We start from the raw sequence: 22,500 nt of genomic DNA on the forward strand, positions 1-22,500 counted from the left end.
TCTGAGTGTGTGTGTGTCTCTGAGTGTGTGTGTGTCTCTGAGTGTGTGTGTGTGTGTCTCTGAGTGTGTGTGTGTCTCTGAGTGTGTGTGTGTCTCTGAGTGTGTGTGTGTGTGTGTGTGTGAGTGTGTGTGTCTCTGAGTGTGTGTGTGTGTGTCTCTGAGTGTGTGTGTGTCTCTGAGTGTGTGTGTGTGTGTCTCTGAGTGTGTGTGTGTCTCTGAGTGTGTGTGTGTCTCTGAGTGTGTGTGTGTGTGTGTGTGTGAGTGTGTGTGTCTCTGAGTGTGTGTGTGTGTTACCTGTGAGGCATTCCCATGATGATGTTCTCGACTCCGTTTTCAGACGATTTATCGATGATGGTTTTCAGAGCAGGGATCAGAGACTCACATCCTTCCAGACCAAAACGCTTCTCTGCAGACCACTTCTTCTGCAGGAACTCCTCGAACCTGAACACACACACACACACACACACCTCAGATGTCAGCTGTTTGAAGAAGACTTGAAACTAGAGACTGAGACAGAAACTCCTGGATGTTTACTGACGTTATAAAGTGAGAAGTCACTTTCTACAAAACTACCAGAGGAGTCGCCCCCTGCTGGTCACTACACAGAAGACAGGTTTCAGACCCCTCTGCATTGGCTTCACTGTGTGTGTCCTGTGGTGTTGTGTTGTTTAGTGTTGTGTTGTGTACCGGGTGGAGCGGATCATGCGGGCGAGCAGCGTCCTCTTCTCCTCCAGAGTGAACTGCATCACACCCGGAGTCTCGAACTTCTGTCGGATCCACTGACACTGGTCCAGGTCGTTGATGAACATGAACTCCACTCCGATGTGCTGACAGTACGACATCTGGACGCACAACACACACACACAACACAGCCTCAGCACGAGGGCAGTCCCTACAGAGCGGCTGGTCCATCCCGACGGTGGTCAGCCTATTGGCGGTCTGGGATCACATGGTCGGTGATTGTGGGCGGTTCTATTCTCTTCCTTACGAAGGCAGCTCACTATCTGTAAGATCTGATCTTCATCATGTTCCAAACATGAGCACATGACTGTATAAGTATAAATTAAGTTGATTATTGTTTAAGGCTCAACCAAACCTGAGTATAACACTTACATTTCAATTTAAAAGCCTCCAGAGGAGTTTTCATGACTGTATTTCCTTCCTCATAAAATCCATCGGTTAGTTTATTGATCTTTGTAAAACTAATAATAAGAGTAGCTGAACATTATGTCTATAAACTCTGGTGGGGAAACATTCTGAGAAATGATCCAAATGAAATCAACTTCACCTCCAGGCGGCTGATGATCTCCTTCAGGGGGAGGGCGCTCTCCGACGCTCCGATGAAGGTCGTGGTGGGAAGACGGAAAACTTTGTCCAGGTCGGACTCGTCCAGACCGTAGAAGCCTACATGTCCCATGATGCACCACAGGACAGGACAGGAGGACAAGGGAGGGACAAACAGAGGGAAGGAGGAGGTGAGGACAGGTTGAAGGATGGAGGCAGTGGGACACACACACAGACACACACACACAGACACACACACACAGACACACACACACAGACACACACACACAGGCACACACAGACAGGCACACACACACAGGCACAGGCACACAGGCACACACAGGCACACAGGCACACACAGGCACACAGGCACACAGGCACACACACACACACACACACACACACACACACACACACACACACACACACACACACACACACACACACACACACACACACACACACACACACACACACACACACACACACACACACACACACACACACACACACACACACACACACATGCAGCAGGTTCAGTTGGTGACGAAGGACAAGGTGATGAAAATGAAAGAATAAAAGACGTTACTTTCGTTAATCTGAATCAATTACAAGTCTTCACATGAACCGGATCCAGAACTACAAACTGGGACAGAAACATCTCTAATCTCTTCAGAGTGAAGAGGAGGAGGAGACCAGAGCTGAGGTCACAGGGTTCTGGAGGCTGGAACACTAGAGGACACTTCTATGGACAAAGACTTTGTGTTTCTCTTGTGAAGAAGAGGCACAACCTCCATAACATGTGAGGAACACGTCAGGAACATGTGAGGAACACGTCAGGAACATGTGAGGAACATGTCAGGACTTCAGTTCAGGTCTGAAAACATCTTTAAAGATGCTGGCGCCACAGGCCAACCTCCTCAACATCTACAAGCTCCTTGAGGATTTCTTGACCTCTGCTGACCCCTGTTGATCAGCGCTGGTCTCCTGGACAACGAGCTGAGAGGAGATGATCCGGCTGCTTGTTCTTAATTTCACTCAAACCAGATAAAGGTCTTGACCACGGAGAGCAGGGATGGTCATGACTAGGGTTGCAAAGGGGCGGAAAGTTTCCGGAAAGTTTCCATGGGAAGTTTAGCTCGGGAATTTTGGGAATTTTGAAAAAAACTACCACTACCAGGTAAGTTTCCATGATATTACTGGGAAAATATATTATCATGCTGATTGAGGATTGTTCATCTGTTCATCTAGACTATTTCCATTCATTTATCCATCAATTGTAAAATATGTTTACAGACGATTCCAATTGTTTGGCTAACTATTTATATCTCTGGCATTGCATTAGTGTTTTTTTACAAACTTTGTTCTCATCTTATTCTACAGAACAATGCCACGTGCACTCTCTCATGTGTGGAGACATTTCACCTCATCCAATGTAGAAGGAAAGGCTGTGTACATTTGCAAACACTGTGCAAAGACCTATGTTAAGAATGACTCAACGATGCAGAAGCATATAGTCAAGTGCCCAAAGTTTCCTCAGGGCTCAAATCAGCCTATGACACAACAAAATGTTTATATTTATTAGGGGTGCAACGATTAGTCGACGTCATCGACAAAAATCGATGACCAAAATAGTCGCAGACGAATTTACTAGTCGATGAGTCGTTGGTGACGTCATAGCGCGTGTTTCTCGTGCCGCGCAGCGGAACTAAACGGCGTTTTACCGGAGGTTTAAACTTTTTATTAACGAGTTTAAAAGCGTTATGTTATCCTATTGCCTGACAAAGTTTTTTTTTAATTGATGTTTTTATTAATGTTATTTTCCCTGTCATTTTTTGTTAACACGAAAAATGGATACTTGATTTTTAATTTCTTTTTTGTACCAGCACTTGGCCTGTTCTTGGTTCACAGTAAAAAGGGAAACTTGATTTTTCTTTGCTTTTGTGTCAACAGTACCCTTATATGCAGCAAAGTTTATTAAAAGACATTTTTGTTAATGAAGTATCGATCTTTATTGTCTTTATTTTCAGTCATCACATGCCTTGAACAACCTCAAGCTAAATTTAAAAGCTGTTTGCTAAATAATAGCAATTGAGAATTTGTGTCATTCATAATCCGATTAGTTGATTAATCGTTTTAATAATCGACTATCAGAATAGTCGTTAGTTGCAGCCCTAATATTTATGTCTGTATATGACAAGGTAAATACAGTTTGTACAAATTACCCACAACATTTCCAGTTTATTCCCGTTAATTCCTGTTTATTCCCGTTAATTCCCGTATATTCCCGTTAATTCCCATGGAAAGTTTCCAACTTTGAATTTTCCCGGAATTTTGCAACCCTAGTCATGACAGCAGCGGGTCACATGGTGATGGACATCCATCCGTTATTTATAAACCAACCAGGAGATGAGACAGATGAGAGAGAGAGAACAGGTTAGAGGCGGTTGAGCGTCAACATTTTCCTCTGATGTATTTTAAAATTCAGAAGAAACTCGGTGAGAAAATAACAATAACTTTGCTATTTCTCTAAATATCAAACATCAGAGAAGCAGTGAACACGGAGCTTCCAGAAGCTTCTGAGGAACGAGCTGGTGATGAAGAGAAGGCCACGCCCCCGTGGACTCATGAACACCTGGGGGAGTTGTGTGTGAGTTGGTGTCAGATGTGATGTGTCCTTCAATTCAACAACACAACGAAAACACTCGTCCAGTCAGAGACACAACAGCTGCTTCAGCCAATCACAAAGCTCCTCTTCACACCAACCAAACCACTGACAGAGGCCGGCCAATCAAACGAAGTCTCTCTGAACTCCACAGGACGACGCTGCTCAACACGGACTCGTTTGTTATATATCCACAGTTTTCATGGTTGGAGGCGGAGCTACAGAGATGTGTTAGTGCTGATCTACAATCCTCACACTAATCACTGAGAAGCACTGAAAGAACTGACAGATTCAAACCAGCGGAGATAAAGAGAAAGAAAGTGAAGGTGAAGAAAGTGCAGTGAGTAGATACAGACTCGTTCATCAGAGAACCACACTACCTGTTCTACTGCTGACTGGGCAGAAGGGGGCGCTATCAGCAGCTGGGAGCAACAGGAGCTGACTACACGGAGCGGGACACGCAGGAGACAGTCAGAGGTCAGAGGTCGTCTGAGGGACAGAGACAGAACCTCCTGTAGTGAGGACGTGACTCTGATTTCCCTCTGACGCCTCCTGGGACCTTAAAGAGATATTTCACCTTGGTTCAATGTCTGAGACGAGAACGACCGGATGTGACAGGAACGTTCAAATATAGAAGATGCAGAAATAATAGAAACATCTAGAGAATATTCCTACGAACTACCAGAGGAACATGAGATGTTACGTTGTCTGGTTGTTTAAATGAGAGTGAAGACACTGAACCACAGGAAACGTCTCTTTGTCCTCCCGTCCTCCAGGGGCAGAGACGTGTGCGCGAGCGCAGGGGTCAGAGGTCGGGTTCCTGGTGTCCTGACACTCGTGCACACGCCGGCTGGTCACTAGCGCACAGACAACAGGACTACAGGTGGACCGCTGCCTCATGGTTCTCCTACCTCCTACCGTCAGGACTCTCAGACGCTCCTTGAAAACAGCCAAGTCTGGAAGGGCGGCCATTAGGGGGCAGCAGAGGGGAGAGATACCGGGACACGGTTAGTGACCTACGACCCGGCTCAACCCGACAGTTCACATCAGCACGAGCCTGGCAGACCAATCAGAGCCACACACCAGCTGGCAGCGCCACGCCTCCACCGGTTCATTTGTTCATTCACAGAAACATGGAAGGAGTTTGTTTTGAATCCGGACGGAGGTGACGGAGACGGACGCTGTCAGCACCAAGCTGAGGATCAAGAGAAGCAACAACCAAGCAGCCCGGTCGGGAAGCTGTTCCCACAGGTCACAGGTCACAGGTCAGAGGTCACAGGGACCAGACTAACTCCGGAGCTCCAGGGACTCAACACACACGTCCCCGTTTGCACTATAAACTGAAAAGCGACACATGCCATGTTTCACAGTCTGTGGCTGCAGCTCCCTCTGGTGGTCACTCAGAGAACTGAAGCTCAGATTCTTCTCTCTTCTGACAGGAACCAGTTAGTTGAAGCTGGCGATGGGGAGTTAGTTCTGGTTAGTGGCTGGAGAGAAGGGCCTCACTTAACTGAAAAACAACTGATTTGCTTCTATGGATTTATTCATAAAACTGAATCCGAAGAATTTCAGAATTTACTTTTCCTCGGAATTGTTTTCACTTCAATATCGTACTTTTGATCTGGTTTTAAATTCTGCTCTTATAGAATAACTTAACGAACAGCGACTTCTTACAGAACAGCAGGGACACAGCAGGGGGGGGGGTTCTCTCCAGCGATCAGCCGACAACCAGGACACGACAACCAGGACACGACAAACAGGACACGACAACCAGGACACGACAACCAGGACACGACAAACAGGACACGACAAACAGGACACGACAACCAGGACACAACAACCAGCCGAGACCCAAACCTCACAAACACGTGTGATGATCAGACGCTGCACACGTCAGAGCAGCTTCAACCACAGGGTTAGCACAAAGCTAACGGCTCTTTAGCACAAAGCTAACGGCTCTTTAGCACAAAGCTAACGGCTCTTTAGCATAAAGCTAGCGGCTCACATGCGTGAAGCTAACGCTTCCTTAGCACAAAGCTAACGGCTCTTTAGCATAAAGCTAACGGCTCACATGCGTGAAGCTAACGCTTCCTTAGCACAAAGCTAACGGCTCTTTAGCATAAAGCTAGCGGCTCACATGCGTGAAGCTAACGCTTCCTTAGCACAAAGCTAACGGCTCCTTAGCATAAAGCTAACAGCTCACACACGTGAAGCTAACGCTTCCTTAGCACAAAGCTAGCGGCTCACATGCGTGAAGCTAACAGCTCACACACGAGGTTAGCAGTTCACAAGCTAACATTCCTTGTGTTGGATCTTTTTTCTCCTCCAACTGGAAATCATTTCATTGTCATAACAGAGAAAAGTTCCACTTTGAAGTTTCTCAAAGTTTCAGAGAGATTTGATTTGTAGAGATTTCACAGAAATCTGTTAAACACAGATTCAGGATTTAAGTTTCTCTAAATATTCCGTTAACTCAGCACTTTCTCAGGGTTCTCGGAGTTTCAGATACTTTCATCATCTTATACGAGAACATTCCAGAAACTTATATTAAGTTTCAGAGAAAGTTCTCGTACATGAGAACGTTAGGTTTGGAAAAAGCTCCGTTAGGGCTGCACGATAATAAGAAAACATGCGATTCGCGATGACGTTGTTGAATATTGCGATAACTGTAAGACTTGCGATAAATATAAAAGAATAGTTAAGTACAAAGTGTTAAAGTCTTTCTGTTTTGGTTTCACTGCTACGGACTCATACAGCGAGTGGTCTGTGCAGTGTTGTGTCTAGTTGGTGTCTTTGTGTATTTTTTTACTCTTTTGCTGTCCTGGCTCATCTTCAGTTTGTTGGAGATTGTTTTCAGTTGATTGTTCTCTGTTGGTTTATTCCCTCGTCAGTTTTGTGCATATTTTACGTTCGTTAATAAAATGCTTGATTTCCCTTGAGCGCCTCCTGCTGGTCACTTGTGTGTCCCTCATCCCACAGGAGGGACGCAACAGGTCTGATATCTTTAATGCAGCTCAAGCCGTGTTTTGTGTTACCTATATCGCAATGATGACACATTCTTTTCGATATATCATGCAGCCCTAAACTCCAGCTTGAGTTTTATGAACATTCATTGTGTTCAAAAAATTCTCTCAATGTACAAGAAGGTTTCAGCTCCAAGACAAAGTTTCAGAAAAACTCCCAACGCAGGAAACTTGACCAACGCTCCTCTGATGATCGGAGAGTTCTAGAAAGAGACGGATAGAGAGACAGAGAGAGAGAGAGAGAGACAGAGACAGAGACAGAGACAGAGACAGAGAGAGAGAGAGAGAGAGAGAGACAGAGACAGAGACAGAGACAGAGACAGAGACAGAGACAGAGAGAGAGAGAGAGAGAGAGAGAGAGAGAGAGAGAGAGAGAGAGAGAGACACCAGGGGAACAGGGGTCGGCTCCTCACCCAGTTTGTCGGAGGAGGTGATGATATCCGTCGGGACATACGAGTCCAGATCGGCGTCCATGATCCCGAGAGGGTCCAGCTGGGCAACATGGTGCCCTCGGATCTACAGGGGGGGGGGGGGGACAGCAGAGATCCCACCCGGGAAGAGGAGGAAGAGGAGGGAGAGGAGGGAGAGGAGGGAGAGGAGGGAGAGGAGGAAGAGGAGGATTGGACGAAATGAAGGAGAGGGTGAGGAGGAGGAGGAAGAGGAAGAGGAGGAGATGGAGGAAACAGATCAACATCCAAACAAGGTTTGAAGAAAGGAAAGGAGCGTTTGATGAGAGCAGGGAGGAAGAGAAGTAAAAGGTTCCACATGAGGAAGAGGAGGAGAGAGAGGGGGGGAGGGGGGGGGTGGGGGAGGAAGAGCAACATTAACACACTGGTTTCGTTTGTTTTCTCACCGACGTCACCGGAGCATCATCAAAATTCACACAGCTGATTCCAACTGAGCATTATGATGCCCCATCACCTGAACACACACACACACACAGACACACACACACACACACACAGAGACCAACACACAGACCAACACACACACACACACACACACCAACACACACCAGGTTATCACACACATACACACACCTGACGACTGGGGGTCCTCACAGGTCACATGTTAATGTTTATCCTTCATGTGACCATTAATAAGCCAATGATGGAATTCTTCTTCTTGATATAAATATTGGTAGAATGTGATGTCACTTCCTCTTTCAACACACTTGGATTCAATCCCTTCACATTGAGTTATGTTTATATATATTTTCTGAGGAGCTCACACTAGTTTAGCTGTTACTGTTTGTTAGTTAAAACTGTGTAAAAAGAACGTGTTGGTTTTGTATTTTAATCCTTTATGTTTCAGTTTAATGCTTTTATTTTATTTATTATTATAATTTATTTACTTTTAAAAGAGACGTTAACCTGGATCACATGACACCTTTTGATTGGAATGTTAACTTTAAGATGTTGAAGTGAATTAAAGGACGAGTTTTATCTTTTCTGATTTTGTTCCGTGTTGTTCGATACTTACCTGCGTCTTTGTCGTGCTAGTGTCACAGGTGACCTTTGACCTGTGACATGTGACCTGTGACGACCTCCAGTAACGACACCTGGAATCAACGCTTCTCAACACTGGTCACAACTTGTTTTAATAAATTCAGGTTGATGTGATTATGAGAAGAGTAAAAACAGTTGAGATTAAACAATGGGAAACTGTAAAATACCATAGAGAACATTTGAAACAGTGTTTTCAGTGATCAGAAGGTGGCGCTAACGAGCTCAATGCTAAGGAGCTTTCTGTAGGAAAGAACAAGTTAATTGTCACAATATCAATCATTGATTATCTAAAGTGATAAATAAAGTGTATCTTCTTCTGTATCAGGGATCCAGAAATATCACTGACAACATTTCACCCGATCAGCGGCTACCTGGTAGGCTCTGATGAGCGACTGCACGGCCAGGTGATCCTCCACCAGCTTCTCCACGTTGGGCTGAGCTCCGACCAGAGACGAGAGCTGAGGAGCCGCAGACAGACCCAGAGGAGACTGGTAGGCGGCGCCGGGGGGGGCGCCGGCGTTGGCGTTGCGGAAAAACACATCCCACGACTGAAGGGAGGAGCAATGAGAACAAGTTCATGTTAACAACCACAGAGAAGGAGCAGAATGTGAGACAGAATCACAGCTGTTTCAGACGTGAACTACACACGTGTTCCACACGTGTTCCTCACATGTTCCTCACATGTTCCTCACATGTTCCTCACATGTTCCTCACATGTTCTGCACAAACTGAACATTCATCTGTAAAGATATATATATTTTATTTTCTATTTTAAATTTTTGATATTCTATTTCATTGTTATTCTATTTTATTATTTTTTATTCTATTTTATACTATTTCTATTTTATTTTTTTGGGTTGAAATGACTGAGCATTGTTTAAAGAGAGTGTGTGACCCAAGCATTTCATTGACAGTGACTGCTTCATGTTATCTCTGTTCATTTGACAATAAAAAATCTTGAATCTTGAATCTTCTCTATGTGAGGACAAATGTCTCTGGACAGTTTCTGGATCTTACTTCAAACTTCTTCTATCTTTCTAAAGGGATCAGCTCTTCACCTCCAGCTCTCTTCTCTAACACACCTTGTCCTTCACCACCTGCAGAGAACTTGACGTTTGTTCGGACAAAGATTTAAAACGTTCACTCAGGTTTTCTGTCTCTTAAACAAACACTCAGCTGAGGCTCAGTTTGTAGGAAACTCCCTCCACTTTGTTCTGGGAACAATTAGAGCTGCTGGATGACTCAGACTGGTGGAAGGCAAACCACATGCCAACACCACATGTCTACACAACTCCAGGACTGCACAACTCTAGGACTACACAACTACAAAGTCTCGCAAATGGTGGCTTAGCCACAGAAAATAGGAACAGTGAGGGTGAAGAGTCGGGAACTGAGACTCAGTTACAAACACATTCCAGGGGAAGCTGACTCACTGACTTGTAGTTTCATATAAAGAAGACGTACGACAAGCAGCTCAAATCCAGATTATTATTCATCACAGATCTTAAAGCTGACGATTATTGATGTAACATTAGTTTACAGCGACAATTAAAACAGTTTCTTCTACTAATTATCCACAAATACAACCATGTGTTGTTTGTTAATTTAAACACCTGCATCTCAACATTGCTTCCATCTCAGCTTCTGCTAATTTACACAGTTAAAGACATTGATTCTGAGGAGTTGTGTTGTGTTTCTTTTGTAATGTTGCCTGTCGACCACTTGCTCAGGTTACGCCTGGTGGAGCGGGTCAGGATCAGGATCAGAGACTTGTGTAAACTGCTCTCGTTTCAGTCTGAACAGAAACTGAGACTTTAGTAAAGAGTAGTTCTCCTCCTGATTGGTTCTCATCAGTCACGTGACTCGACTAGCAGCGTGAACACAAAGAGTTGCTAACACTTCCTGTCGGTAACACTTCCTGTCGGTAACACTTCCTGTCGGTAACACTTCCTGTCGGTAACACTTCCTGTCGGTAACACTTCCTGTCAGTAACACTTCCACCTCGTTGTACAGACCTGATTCTTTACGCCTAAGAATCAGGTCTGCTTCATGTTGATCTTCATCAATATCATTACTGTGAGGTACAGTGTGTGTGTGTGTGTGTGTGTCTCCAGTGTGTGCAGCGCTCAGCTAGTTTGCTAAGCTGCTAACAGCAAGGTCACACAGACTGAATGTTACATAACAAGTGTGACAACACACACACACACACACTGTGTCATGTGACAGAGGTATAATTAGCTCGGCTGTCCTTCAACCCTCAGTTCACATGTGACCCTGAAGACAGATCCATGAAGACACCTCTAGGGGGCGCTGCCTCTAACCGGAGGTCACATGAATAAAACTGCTGAGAAAGTACAAAACACAGTGTATTTGTACACACACAGTGTATTTGTACACACAGTAGTACATTTCCTGTTGTGAGGCGAGTCCTCACCTTCGTTAAGTAGTTTCATCTCAAATTGTACAAATTGTTTTTTTCTTTAACCTAGAATGAGTCCTTTATATTTAAACACTTTATATTTACATCAGGAGCAGGACCTCTCTATGGAGGCAGCCATGTTTTTTACAGTAGCCCAGAGTGGACAAACTATGAGATTTCTATGAGATTTTTTCATGACTAGAAAATAATTTGTTAAATTTTGATGATCCAGAAAAATGTGAGGATCCATGAGTGTTGTTTTAACATCCTTCTAGTTTGGAGAATTAATTTTTGTGAGGTGGTTTATTCTTTATTCTGAAGTGTAGCCAAAGCTTTTTGAATTATGTTTCACAGAAACATCAGCACAGCTGCTGACAGACCTGCACTGACGTCCGCACGTGTTCCTGAAATGTTCTGGAGCTTCTGTGTGTAAGGAAACAAATGTCTGACTCAGTTGGTTCAGATATTTTATGGAACTTCATATGCTAATGTAATTCCCAGAGATTGTCTGAAAACACCTTGTAGTGGTTGTGCTGTTCATCCTCCGCACCAGCAGGGGGCCCAGCGGTCCTTACCTTGTGAACGCTCTTCGGGTCCTCCAACCAGGCGTAGTACATCTCCTCCACGTAGTTGGAGCTCGTCCCGTTCAGGAACGGCTCAGAGGCCACAGGTGCTGAGTAGCACCTGATTGGCTGAAACGTCCTTGTGCCGCCTCTGAAGGCCACTGTGATTGGCCGCTGCTGGCCAACAGTCTGAGCCGCCTGCGAGGCGGTGAGCGGACGCAACCGCGCCGCACATGTCCGTAAACGATGCATAAGCAGTCCTTAAAGCACCTCACACACAGGAGGGGGGGGCAGTCCGACGGGCCGGACGTTCCTCAACTTCACAACGGAGGGAAATAAAACTCCAGCAGGTCACAAGCAGGACAGAGAGCGATGAAGGACAAGTCCTCTGAGAGTCCACTGAGGGTCCGTGTGTCCACTGAGAGAGAGAGAGAGAGAGAGAGAGAGAGAGAGAGAGACACTGAGTCAGAGAGGGACTCGCTCACCAGGAGAGAGAATGACTTTGACTCAGGTTTAAAACTTGATGGGACCAGGAGGTCGGAGGGTTCATGTTCCTCTGCACTGAGCTGGTAGAACAACGAGAGGGAGGAACAGGAGGAGGAGAACCTGGACCTAAACCTTCTGATCTGCTTCTACCAGGAAAACAAACTCATTGCCAACGGTAACGGTTCAAAACATGTTCAGATGTGAAAGTGGAACATAACAGAAACAGAAAAGTTATCTTTTCATAAACGTACAGATGAGATGAGAATAGTTTGTTCAGCCTGAGACGGAAAGAGACGAATAAATAAAAGCATCAGACGCAGGTTTTAAAAACCAGAAGAAAAGGATCATCAGCTGCCAACATGTTACCAGAACTAAGAAACTCTTATTTTCTGACGTGTTCCTCACATGTTCCTCACATGTTCCTCACAAGTTCTGCAGGTTCTCTATCTTAGAACAAATGTGTGAGTCAGTGTCTCTGGACATGTTCTGGATCTTCTCCTGCAGCCTCCTGGTAAAACATCTGTAACATGTCAGAGTCCATGTGAGGAACCAGCAGGACGATGTGTGGAAGCTTCCCAGAGAGCGAGTGGACGTGTGGACGAGGTTTCTAACACGTGACGTGAAACCTGAAGAACACAAAGATCTCAGGATGAAGAAGAGGAGCCGGACACGTAGAAGACGAAGACGTCCACTGGGAAACACAAGGAGATTCCAGATCTTCTGGTGATGAGGCCGACACCGTGTGGAGGAGCTGGAGACAACAACACTGATCTGTCCACAGCAGAGTTTATACGTCAGGTCCCGCCTCCTGCTGCTCTACAGGCCCCGCCCCTGCTGCCCTACAGGCCCCGCCCTTCACCTGATGTTCCCACAGTGACAGCACTGCGGTTCCTTCAGGGTGACACTCGGCGACGCCCACATCTGTACCCGTGCTAAGTTAAACTTCCGGACTCTTAAATCCAAACGCCTGACCTGTGACCCGGGTTATTTCCAGTGTGTCACGTGTCTCTCTGTGTTTTGACCTTGTTCACGCTCCACTCCCTGTCCCTCCCCCCGGCCTGGCCCCGCCCCCACCTGCAGACACCAGGCTCCGATTGGCTGCCGGAAGCACATTCAGCCCTGACATTGGCCGGCGCGGGTTCTCATTGGCCGAGCAGCCTGTCAATCATCGTGTCCTCAAGTCCAGAGGAACATGATCGTTCATCAACACACTTTTATCCGTGTGATTAGCCTGAGATTAGCCTGAGATTAGCCTGAGATTAGCCTGAGATTAGCCTCGGAGCTAACAGGTAGCTGCTGGAACGAGCCCACTAGCTTAGCAGCAGCCGTCATTAGCACGCTAGCTAGCGTTCCCTCACAGAAGCTAAGTGGAGAAGCTAACTTTAGCCGCTTCCTCCGCGGTGTCAGCGGCTGCTCGGCCTCACGGGCTCCCGGCTCCCGGTGCTTTACACGGGCTGTGGAAGCTAACACGCGGCTAACATGCTAACGGCTTCTCTCTTCCTCAGATTCATAAAAACGTTTGATTTTAATTTGCTCCAAACCGGAAGCGCAGTGTGTCGGTGAGGCCCCGGACCCGAGCAGCGGAACTGACCTGGAGAACGATCTGCTCGGCGGCTCTCCGGTGTCCCGGTGTCCCGGATGCCCTTCGCCTTCTCCCGGTGCAACGATCACAACTCCGGGCGCGACGCCTGGAACCGAGGCCTGCGTGGAAGTGACGCGCACAGATGACGTCAAGCAGGACACAGACACAGGGGCGTGGTCTCATGACACTAAAAAAAACAACACAAACAGTTTAATTAAATCTGTATAGGTATGAAATATATATTCATGTTATTTATATTGTATTGCAGTTTGACAGTTTTCACACCATCACTCTTTTTAGCGTTTTTAAATTGTTATGATTTAATTAAAATATAAAGAAACTTCTTTGTATATTTCAGTCTATATACACATATTTATACATGTGTACATGGTATAATTATAATTATTATTATTATATTACTACTATTATCATATATACTGTTGCTGCCATTATTACTATATACTGCTATTATATTGGTATAATTACTATCATATATAAATATATATTATGTTATATTATATACTGTATATACTGTACTATTTTTGTTTACTGTCTAACAATAACATTACCATCATATCATCAGTACTATTACCTTCATCTTGCCACTGCACCTTATCTACCTATTTATCTTGTGTTTCTATTTTTTATTCCTTCTACCTCAATATTTTTTTATTTTATTGTATTGTATTGTATTTTATTGTATTTTATTGTATTCAAATATACCGGCTGCTATGACGACTTAATTTCCCTTCGGGGATGAATAAAGTAATCTATCTATCTATCTATCTTCTATATTAAACCCTTTGTAATGGTATGTTTTGTTTTAATATTTAATTTATCTCATTATTCTTTATAAGTTATAATCATTATTTAAAATATAGTTCTACAGTCTGTTCTTAGCCTTTTTAAGATGTTATGTTTAACTATGAATTAATTTAATTAGAAAATAATATAAACTCTTCACGCTATTCATGTAATAATGCAGTATCGATAAAACTTGTGGATTAAGAAAAACACATGTATTTATATTATTCATTATTATTCATTTAATATTTCATGAAGTGAATTTGTGTTTAATCCCATCACACACAAGTCCTCTGAGGTCACCGGGTCGGGACTCGTGGCTTCGTACAGTGTGAATCAGAACGTGCTTCATCTTTACAAAAAAACTACCTTCTGTTTGAATAAACTTTATTACATCACACAGGAAGCTGCAGGAAGAGGCGGTTCACAGACGACAGCGCGTGACCGCAGACCTGCTCCATGCCTGTTACCATAGTAACATGAAACTGTCCATGTACATGACCTCCAACGAGGAGGAGGAGGAGCCAACACGTCTGAGATCAGTGACTGGAGCAAACACTGCACACACATGTAAAAAACACTGATCGTAGAAACAGCGATGAGATTCTCAGTGTTGCCATGGCGATATCAGTCATACTGTTGTCATTCACCTGCTGTAGTTCAGCTCACACACACACTCAACACAAACACACAACTTCACCTGTTTGCCTGGAGTTGTGACTCGCAGGCCTCACATGTGAAGTAGAAGTTACTTTACCACAGTGTAGAAATACTTACTTGAGTAAAATTATAAAAGTATCAAGGTCAAAATATACTAAAAGTACCAAAAGTAAATAACTGGTTATGCAGATGTCAGAATGTTAAATCATATTGTTTGAAGAAAACGATTGATACGTAATCACTTTGATGATGCAGGCGGCGGCTAACTGTTGTTGCACAATCGATCTTTCATTCGTTTTGTATTGATTTTATATTCTAGAGAAACTCAACATGTACGGAATCAAACCAGCAGCTCGTCCGTCGCTCGCTGGGTCGACACAACGTCTTTAAGGTTTCAGTTAAAAACATAAATACACAACGACACAGATATTCTGAGCCTCACTCACACGTCAACCTCTGACATTACAAATTATAAAGTGATGACTTAATTCATTCGAAGATTCCAATGAACAAGAAAGTGTTGTTGAAACCTTCAAACCGTGTTCATTTGATTAGTTGTGAGGTTTTGAGTGTGTGTTGAGCTGGTTTGTGTGGTTTGAATCTGCACATGAACTTTGTTATATTTAAACTGAGAAGCAGCAGCTGAGTCCGTTCACCAGCTGTAACCTGAGGACTTGAACTTTGACTTCAGCTGCTCTCACGTCTCTAAATAACTTCACTCTGTTCTCCACAGGTTTCTCTCTCTGTCTCAGGAATCAGCTCCAGGAGGAAACTGGGATCTCGTTCACTTTCTTTTAGCAACAAAACAATCAAACACAAAATTAGCCCTGTGAGTAACTGACTCCTTGTGTCGGTGCAAATCCAAAACATACTGAAGCAGATCAAAACATCCTCACATGACACAGTGCAGCAGGTTCGTTCTTTGCAAAGTGACGACACTCAGAGTCACAGGAAGTTTGTTTCCTGTGGCGTGAAGATCCCTGGTTAGAGTGACGTGTCGGAGCCGGAGGAAGCTGAGGGACTGTGATGGAGGAACTAAAGGATCCGGATCAGACCAGACCTCCGTTCAGGCGGCAGAGACAGGAAGTCCACTTGTTTCCAGGTCTTTTATGAGTTGAAGCATCATTTCCACCTTAAAGACACGTAGCCCGGGCAGACCTCTTCACTCTGGGATGTTCCAGCATCAAACTGAATCCTCAACAGACTAAACCTGAACATTCATGTGTGAACATCATTTAAAATCTGAGATCCAGTATGACACGTGTTCTTTGAACATGGATCCAAACAGAACGGTCGAATACTAAATTTAGAAAATCCCTAAAATAACTATGTTCTAGGTTGTAATTTACGGGGCAGGGGGGGTTACATTGCATTGAAAACATATATCCATAAAATAAAGGAGTAAAATGATCAGTGCCGTCTTTCATCTGAATTTGTCTCAAAACAGTTTCAGATCAAATAAATTCTAATTCCATTCCCTTTCGGTGAAAAGGTTCCTGATTGGTCGGTTACTCCCACCTGATTAACCACGATGACAACGATCTGAAAGTCGCTCACAGGTCAGATCATCTGAGCCATGTCAGATGATCCAGAACATCCCAGAGATCAGTTCAACAGTGCTTCAGTGCACGTTTCCTTTGTGACTTAACAAGCACATAAGTCCAGGTCCAGATCCAGATCCAGATCCAGATCCAGATCCACATCCAGATCCACATCCAGATCCACATCCAGATCTGAAGGAGAGGAACTGAAACCCAGAGGCGTGGAGCTGGGTATGTTGCATACTGTGATTTTACAATTCTGGAGCGACAGAGCGCCGGGTGGAGCTGATTGGTGGAGACCAGGTGCACCTGCACCGCAGCAGCAGGGGTGCGTTACATTCCTATGACAGTGCTGAGCAGACGGGAGGGGACAGCACCAGTCTGTCTTCAGAGTGAGGCAGCTCACCCTTCATGGTTTTTAATCATTACTTAGCATGTGGCAAAATTATATCATGTATTTAGCTACATAATATATTTTTAAAGGTTTGTCAGTTTGAAGCAATACGTTGGAAACATTAAAATGTTCTGGACAACTATTTGAGCTAACAGCTAGTTAGCTAGCTTGCCTCCAGACAGAAGCTGTGTGATCATTATTATTTGACGGTTCAGGAAATGTGACTGGATGGATTTCTACAGATGAAGTTTCACCTGAAGCAGTTTTTAAACTTCAAAGAAGGAAAGAGGCCAAAGACAGACTGTAGGGGGCAGTAGTTGCTTCCTGTTTGTCCGGTCTGACTGGGTCCAGTTTCCTGATCATCCATTTCAGGATCATTTCCTGGCTGTTGCTAGGTAACCAGCTCCGAAAAGGACAGGGGTTGAAGAAAAGGAAGAAGACAGGTGGTCCGGGCCCGTTGATTGGTTAAACAGGTGGAGCAGGGGCGGGTCTTAGAGGCACCAGAGGCTGTGATGCAGCAGAAGGTTTTGGTTTTCTGAGGAAGAAATAAAACGACAAGTCATCACCTCTGACGTTAAAAACCATAAAATCTCCTTTTGACTTTTCTGCTTCTATGTGTTCAACCAACTACAAACATGGAATTCAGAGTTTAAGCTGCAACAGATCACTGCTGCAAAGTTAGCTTTGAGATATCCTGGAGAAAACATCTGGGTTAAACCTCTAGGTCCAGTTAGCTTGTGGTGAGTCTACCTTGGATGGTAAAAAATATTATGGCTGATAAACAAATCTCTATAGAGGAAATGAACAGGAAAGAGTTGAGTTGTTCTTACAGAGGAGGAGGAGGAGGCCTCAGAGCGTAGGATGGAGCCGTCCTGCTGCCCTCCACCACCTGATCACACACAAACAACAGTTTATTAATCGTTCAAAGTTATTGTTATTTATTCATTTTGAACCAATGACACAAGCTCAACATTATTTTACTGAGATGAAACTGTGTTTAGTGAGATAAGTTGACTTGATGGGAGTCGAACCGAAGATAAAACACTTCATCACTTTTCCTTCAGGGTAAACACTTCAGACCAAATTAAGTGAATGTTAAAGTTAAAGTGATAAAGAAATATCTCAGATACCAACGCTGCCATCTTGTGGTGCTGACGTTATTTACAGTCAGAGTCTGTGCAGATCAAGGTCCCGCCTCCACACATGTTCTAAACCAATCCTGAGTCAGTGACGTCCTGTTTTTATATCATCAAATAACTGATCAAACCAAACTGTTGCTCAGTGAGATGAGAACTGAAAGGACAGAAACCGTCTGTGACGCTCAAACAGTTATTGAACGTCTTCTTTGACTTTTATGTCTGGCTCATGTCCCATCTGCTAACATGGAGGAGGAGGGTTTATGATCCCTACTGTTAGTGTTGGTTGAGTGTGAGTAGTAATCAGAGTATTTTACCTCCTGTGGGGGCAGGAGCTGAGCGTGGTGCTTCACATGGAGACAGAGCAGAGCAGGTTAGGACTCGTTAGCGCACTCGTTCGCTTTAATTAGTTCTTATGAAACATCACATCACAAACACACATGAAGATCCAGAGTCTCTGCAGTGAGACGGGTGATGGGTGATGGGTTAGTGGGGACCAGTGGGGTAGTGCAGGCCAGGGTCAGGGTCAGGGTCAGGGTCAGGGTCAGGGTCAGGGTCAGGGTCAGTAACACATCATTCAGTATCCTCCTGTAAGACATTTTTCCTAGGACAGCGAAAGCATCACCTGCCTTACTCTGCCTCTGATTGGTTAGTGTCCGGAGGCTTTTCTTGGTTAGGTTGGTTGGTTTAGGTATGAGGAGTGGTGATTGGTTAGTTAGCATAAGAATATCACAGTCAGCCAATCATAGGCTGAGTCATGTGTGTGTTTGTGTTCCTGTGAAAAACATCACGGCCAATTTGAACACATTCAAAAACTAAGTGGAAGTTCCAACGTGAAGCAAATATCAAACACACGATTCATCAGAAACGACCTCATGTTGAGACTGTGATGCTCAGCAGGTTATTCACCCTCCTCCCACAGCCCCCCCACACCACTGGGACACACAGGCAGTGGACGTGTCACTGACCGAACACCAGTGAACTAAACATCTGAGGATCAGGAACATGATCGACAGGTTGATTCACTCCTCAGTATCTTAAAGCTCGGGTTGTTAGTCCCACAGAATCCAGAGCTCAAACACACGAGTCTCCGGCTCAGCCGCTACACTCACCCCCTCTCTGACGATGCTGCTGGCGTTGCCCCGGGCAACAGATGGAGGCTGCGCCCTGGGCGGGGGTGCTCTGACGGGATTGTCTGTAGCTGCACCGTCCGGTCTGAAGACAGGAAGTGACAAAACATTAAGAATGAAAACACGGGATTCAAACTCAGCAACGAGAAACGCTTGTAGGTAATATCTGTGACGTGATCCAATTCCTACTGGTCCCTCTAAATGCAAGTATCAGTGGTTTGTAAATGTCTGAGTGTCCTTGAACGCCCCACAAGCAGCTGTTGGCTGCACAGATGACAGGAAGTGATGTCATCAGTTCATGTGACAACGCGACATGTAACGTTTTTTAGCGGTTGAAAAAATCTGCTAGCTTCTCTTTATTCTTCAAACAATTATCAACCAAACTTTTTGGGGTGAGAATTCATATTTCATCTGTTTGTCATGAATGTGTGTGTGTGTGTGTGTGTGTGTTTAGTGTGTGTGTGTGTGTGTATAGTGTGTGTGTGTGTGTGTGTGTGAGTTGTGGTTTTCACACTCACTGGTATCCCTGAGACCTTTTCCTGCGGCTCAGCCCGAGTCGTCGCAGCAGCTCGTTCTTGCGCAGAAACACGAACGCACCCAGAGCGATCAGAGGGAGGACGAGGAAGAAGAAGACGAGCAGGCCGTCTCTGAGGGACGTGTCTTTATCTGAGGAGGACAAACTCAGGTTCACTTCAACAGGAACTTCAACTGTGACTATCTGGGACTGAATTACTGAGAACTGTTCTACACAGACTCTGGGCCCTGAGGTCAGGGGTCAGGTGAGTGTACCATTCCATGTGGGTCCACTGTCCACGCTGCCTCCGTAACCTTTGACCTCACAGAAGGGAGGAGCCCAGCCGTCCTGGCAGTGACAGTTCTTGTTGCTGTTGCACACCTGAGGGGGACAGAGACAGGTCAGTGTGGGACAGACACCTCATGAGAAGGCAGACAGGTGGACGTGTCTCACCCCCTGGCCGTGACACTTCCTCTCCACGTCACAGTCGAAGCTCATGATGTCGGCGCTTCGACATTCGAAGTTCATACACACCTGAACACCACAGAAGAAGAAGACATTAACATCTCCTTCCTGTCTCCCTCCCTCCCCCTCTTCCTTCCCCTGCTCACCTTGTCCTCTCCACACTTGGTTCCTTCGCTCACCATCCCGGGGTCAGGGACGTCTGATCCCAGCATGAAGTCCACGCCGTAACACTTGGCGCCGCCGATCGGCGTGACGATGATCGCCGGCTCGATGCCGAACACCGTCACCGCCTGAACGTTGGAGCACTGCAGCTTCCCACATAGAGCGTTTCTATGGAGACGGACATGAGCATCACAAGGCTGTAAACACATCTCAGTGTGTGTGTGTGTGTGTGTGTGTGTGTGTGTGTGTGTGAGTGTGTGTGGTACCTGCTCTCACACTTCTTGTAACCGTAGTTGTGGTAGCCACAGTTTCCAAAGCGGTCGCCTTTACTGTTGACGTCTTTAAAACAGATTTCTGGAGCAGCCTTGGCCTCTGAGGAAGAGGAGCAAAGAAAGAACAGGAGGAAGATGGGGAGGTAGAGGAAGAGGAAGACAGGAGGAAGAAGAAGAAGGAGGAGGAGGAGAAGCAAGAAGAGGTAGAAAAAGAGAAGGTAGAGGTGGAGGTCAAAGATGAGGAGGAGAGAGAAGGTGTCTCATCGTCTTGGACATCAACAGACTAAACAATATGAACCACTGACTGTAACTAAAGACATGTCCCATCTGCTAACATGGAGGAGGCTGGGTTTATGACCTATACTGCAGCCGGCCACCAGGGGGCGATCCAGGTGATCTGGGTTCACTTTTCAGCAGCATAATGGCGTCCATCTTTATTTACAGTCTGTGGTGTAAACAGATACGTACTGGGTCCGAATATGGCCTGACACTGTCCATCAGAGTGTTGACACTTCCCATTGTAACAATAGGCCTGCTGGTCCCTGCAGGTCTGTCCGTTCTGTAACACACACACACACACACACACACACACACACACACACACACACACACACACTCAGTCATAATAATAATTTATACCTCAGGAGCGTTCCTGTAGGTTTGATCCTCTCACCTGGACGTAGACGTCACTCTGACAGAACAACGAGGAGCCGTTACAGAACTCTGGGAGATCACACTCATCTGTGCTGGAGCGACACACTGTTCCTCCCGGTAGGTACTACACACACACACACACACACACACACACACACAGACACACACACACACACACACACACACACACACACACACACACACACACACACACACACACACACACACACACACTGTGTTAAGCTACACACTGAGGTTTGTCAGCAGTTTGATGACAGCATGTGTTAAAAGACGTGTTCAGCATCACATGTTTTACTACAAACATCCTGAGAACCTCATCCCTGTTGCTATGGTTACGCCCTCTGGAGTCACAGCCTCTGGATCAGAAACCGGTTTGAACTGGTCTCTGATTCAGTTTGAAAACATTGAGTTTGTGTTTGAGTCAGAAACTGAGACTTTAGTAAACGGTGACGCAGACGCTCTCTTCCTGATTGGTTCTCATCAGTCACATGACTCGACTAGCAGCGGTAAACACTAAGCGTCACTAACACTTCCTGTCAGTAACACTTCCTGTCAGTAGCACTTCCTGTCAGTAGCACTTCCTGTCAGTAGCACTTCCTTTCAGTAATACTTCCTGTCAGTAGCACTTCCTGTCAGTAGCACTTCCTTTCAGTAGCACTTCCTGTCAGTAGCACTTCCTGTCAGTAGCACTTCCTGTCAGTAGCACTTCCTGATAGCAGCACTTCCTGTCAGCAGCACTTCCTGTCAGTAGCACTTCCTTTCAGTAGCACTTCCTGTCAGTAGCACTTCCTGTCAGTAGCACTTCCTGTCAGTAGCACTTCCTTTCAGTAGCACTTCCTGTCAGTAGCACTTCCTGTCAGTAGCACTTCCTGTCAGTAGCACTTCCTTTCAGTAGCACTTCCTGTCAGTAGCACTTCCTGTCAGTAGCACTTCCTGTCAGTAGCACTTCCTTTCAGTAGCACTTCCTTTCAGTGACACTTCCTGTCAGTGACACTTCCTGTCAGTAGCACTTCCTGTCAGTAGCACTTCCTGTCAGTAACACTTCCTGTCAGTAACACTTCCTGTCAGTAACACTTCCTGTCAGTAGCACCATAGATATCATATAGAAACACTAGATGTCTCGTCTGCGTTGCCGGCCAACGGAGACGAACGTCACCACATGGCGGCCATCTTGCTAGGGGGTAGCTCGCTCACCCATAACATTGTGTTGGTAAATA

The 22,500-nt window shown here is 45.4% G+C and overlaps 2 protein-coding genes across 4 annotated transcripts in view; both read right to left on the bottom strand.

Moving 5' to 3' along the window:
* The window catches only part of ogdha (oxoglutarate dehydrogenase a), a 23,818-nt gene extending 10,152 nt beyond the window's left edge, over positions 1–13,666 (bottom strand). Inside the window, exons 1-7 of one of the 2 annotated variants that reach the window (XM_061070898.1) lie at positions 13,540–13,666; positions 11,475–11,880; positions 8,852–9,028; positions 7,386–7,488; positions 1,289–1,404; positions 688–842; positions 295–441 (exon numbers count right to left, since the gene is read on the bottom strand). In XM_061070898.1, coding sequence (XP_060926881.1) covers positions 295–441; positions 688–842; positions 1,289–1,404; positions 7,386–7,488; positions 8,852–9,028; positions 11,475–11,714 — 938 coding nt within the window. In that variant the 5' untranslated portion in view covers positions 11,715–11,880; positions 13,540–13,666. Of the gene's footprint in view, positions 1–294; positions 442–687; positions 843–1,288; positions 1,405–7,385; positions 7,489–8,454; positions 8,832–8,851; positions 9,029–11,474; positions 11,881–13,539 lie in introns of those variants that run through there. The other variant, XM_061070899.1, reaches the window with a different exon arrangement.
* A 1,038-nt stretch (positions 13,667–14,704) lies between these two features.
* The window catches only part of adam9 (ADAM metallopeptidase domain 9), a 22,266-nt gene continuing 14,470 nt past the window's right edge, over positions 14,705–22,500 (bottom strand). Inside the window, exons 14-24 of one of the 2 annotated variants that reach the window (XM_061070809.1) lie at positions 21,282–21,386; positions 21,077–21,167; positions 20,603–20,708; positions 20,321–20,504; positions 20,163–20,243; positions 19,985–20,090; positions 19,714–19,861; positions 19,178–19,280; positions 18,383–18,412; positions 17,760–17,818; positions 14,705–17,464 (exon numbers count right to left, since the gene is read on the bottom strand). In XM_061070809.1, coding sequence (XP_060926792.1) covers positions 17,395–17,464; positions 17,760–17,818; positions 18,383–18,412; positions 19,178–19,280; positions 19,714–19,861; positions 19,985–20,090; positions 20,163–20,243; positions 20,321–20,504; positions 20,603–20,708; positions 21,077–21,167; positions 21,282–21,386 — 1,083 coding nt within the window. In that variant the 3' untranslated portion in view covers positions 14,705–17,394. The remainder of the gene's footprint in view (positions 17,465–17,759; positions 17,819–18,382; positions 18,413–19,177; positions 19,281–19,713; positions 19,862–19,984; positions 20,091–20,162; positions 20,244–20,320; positions 20,505–20,602; positions 20,709–21,076; positions 21,168–21,281; positions 21,387–22,500) is intronic. The other variant, XM_061070810.1, reaches the window with a different exon arrangement.

Source organism: Limanda limanda, chromosome 5 (assembly GCF_963576545.1).
Source record: "Limanda limanda chromosome 5, fLimLim1.1, whole genome shotgun sequence".
Lineage (NCBI taxonomy): Eukaryota > Metazoa > Chordata > Actinopteri > Pleuronectiformes > Pleuronectidae > Limanda > Limanda limanda.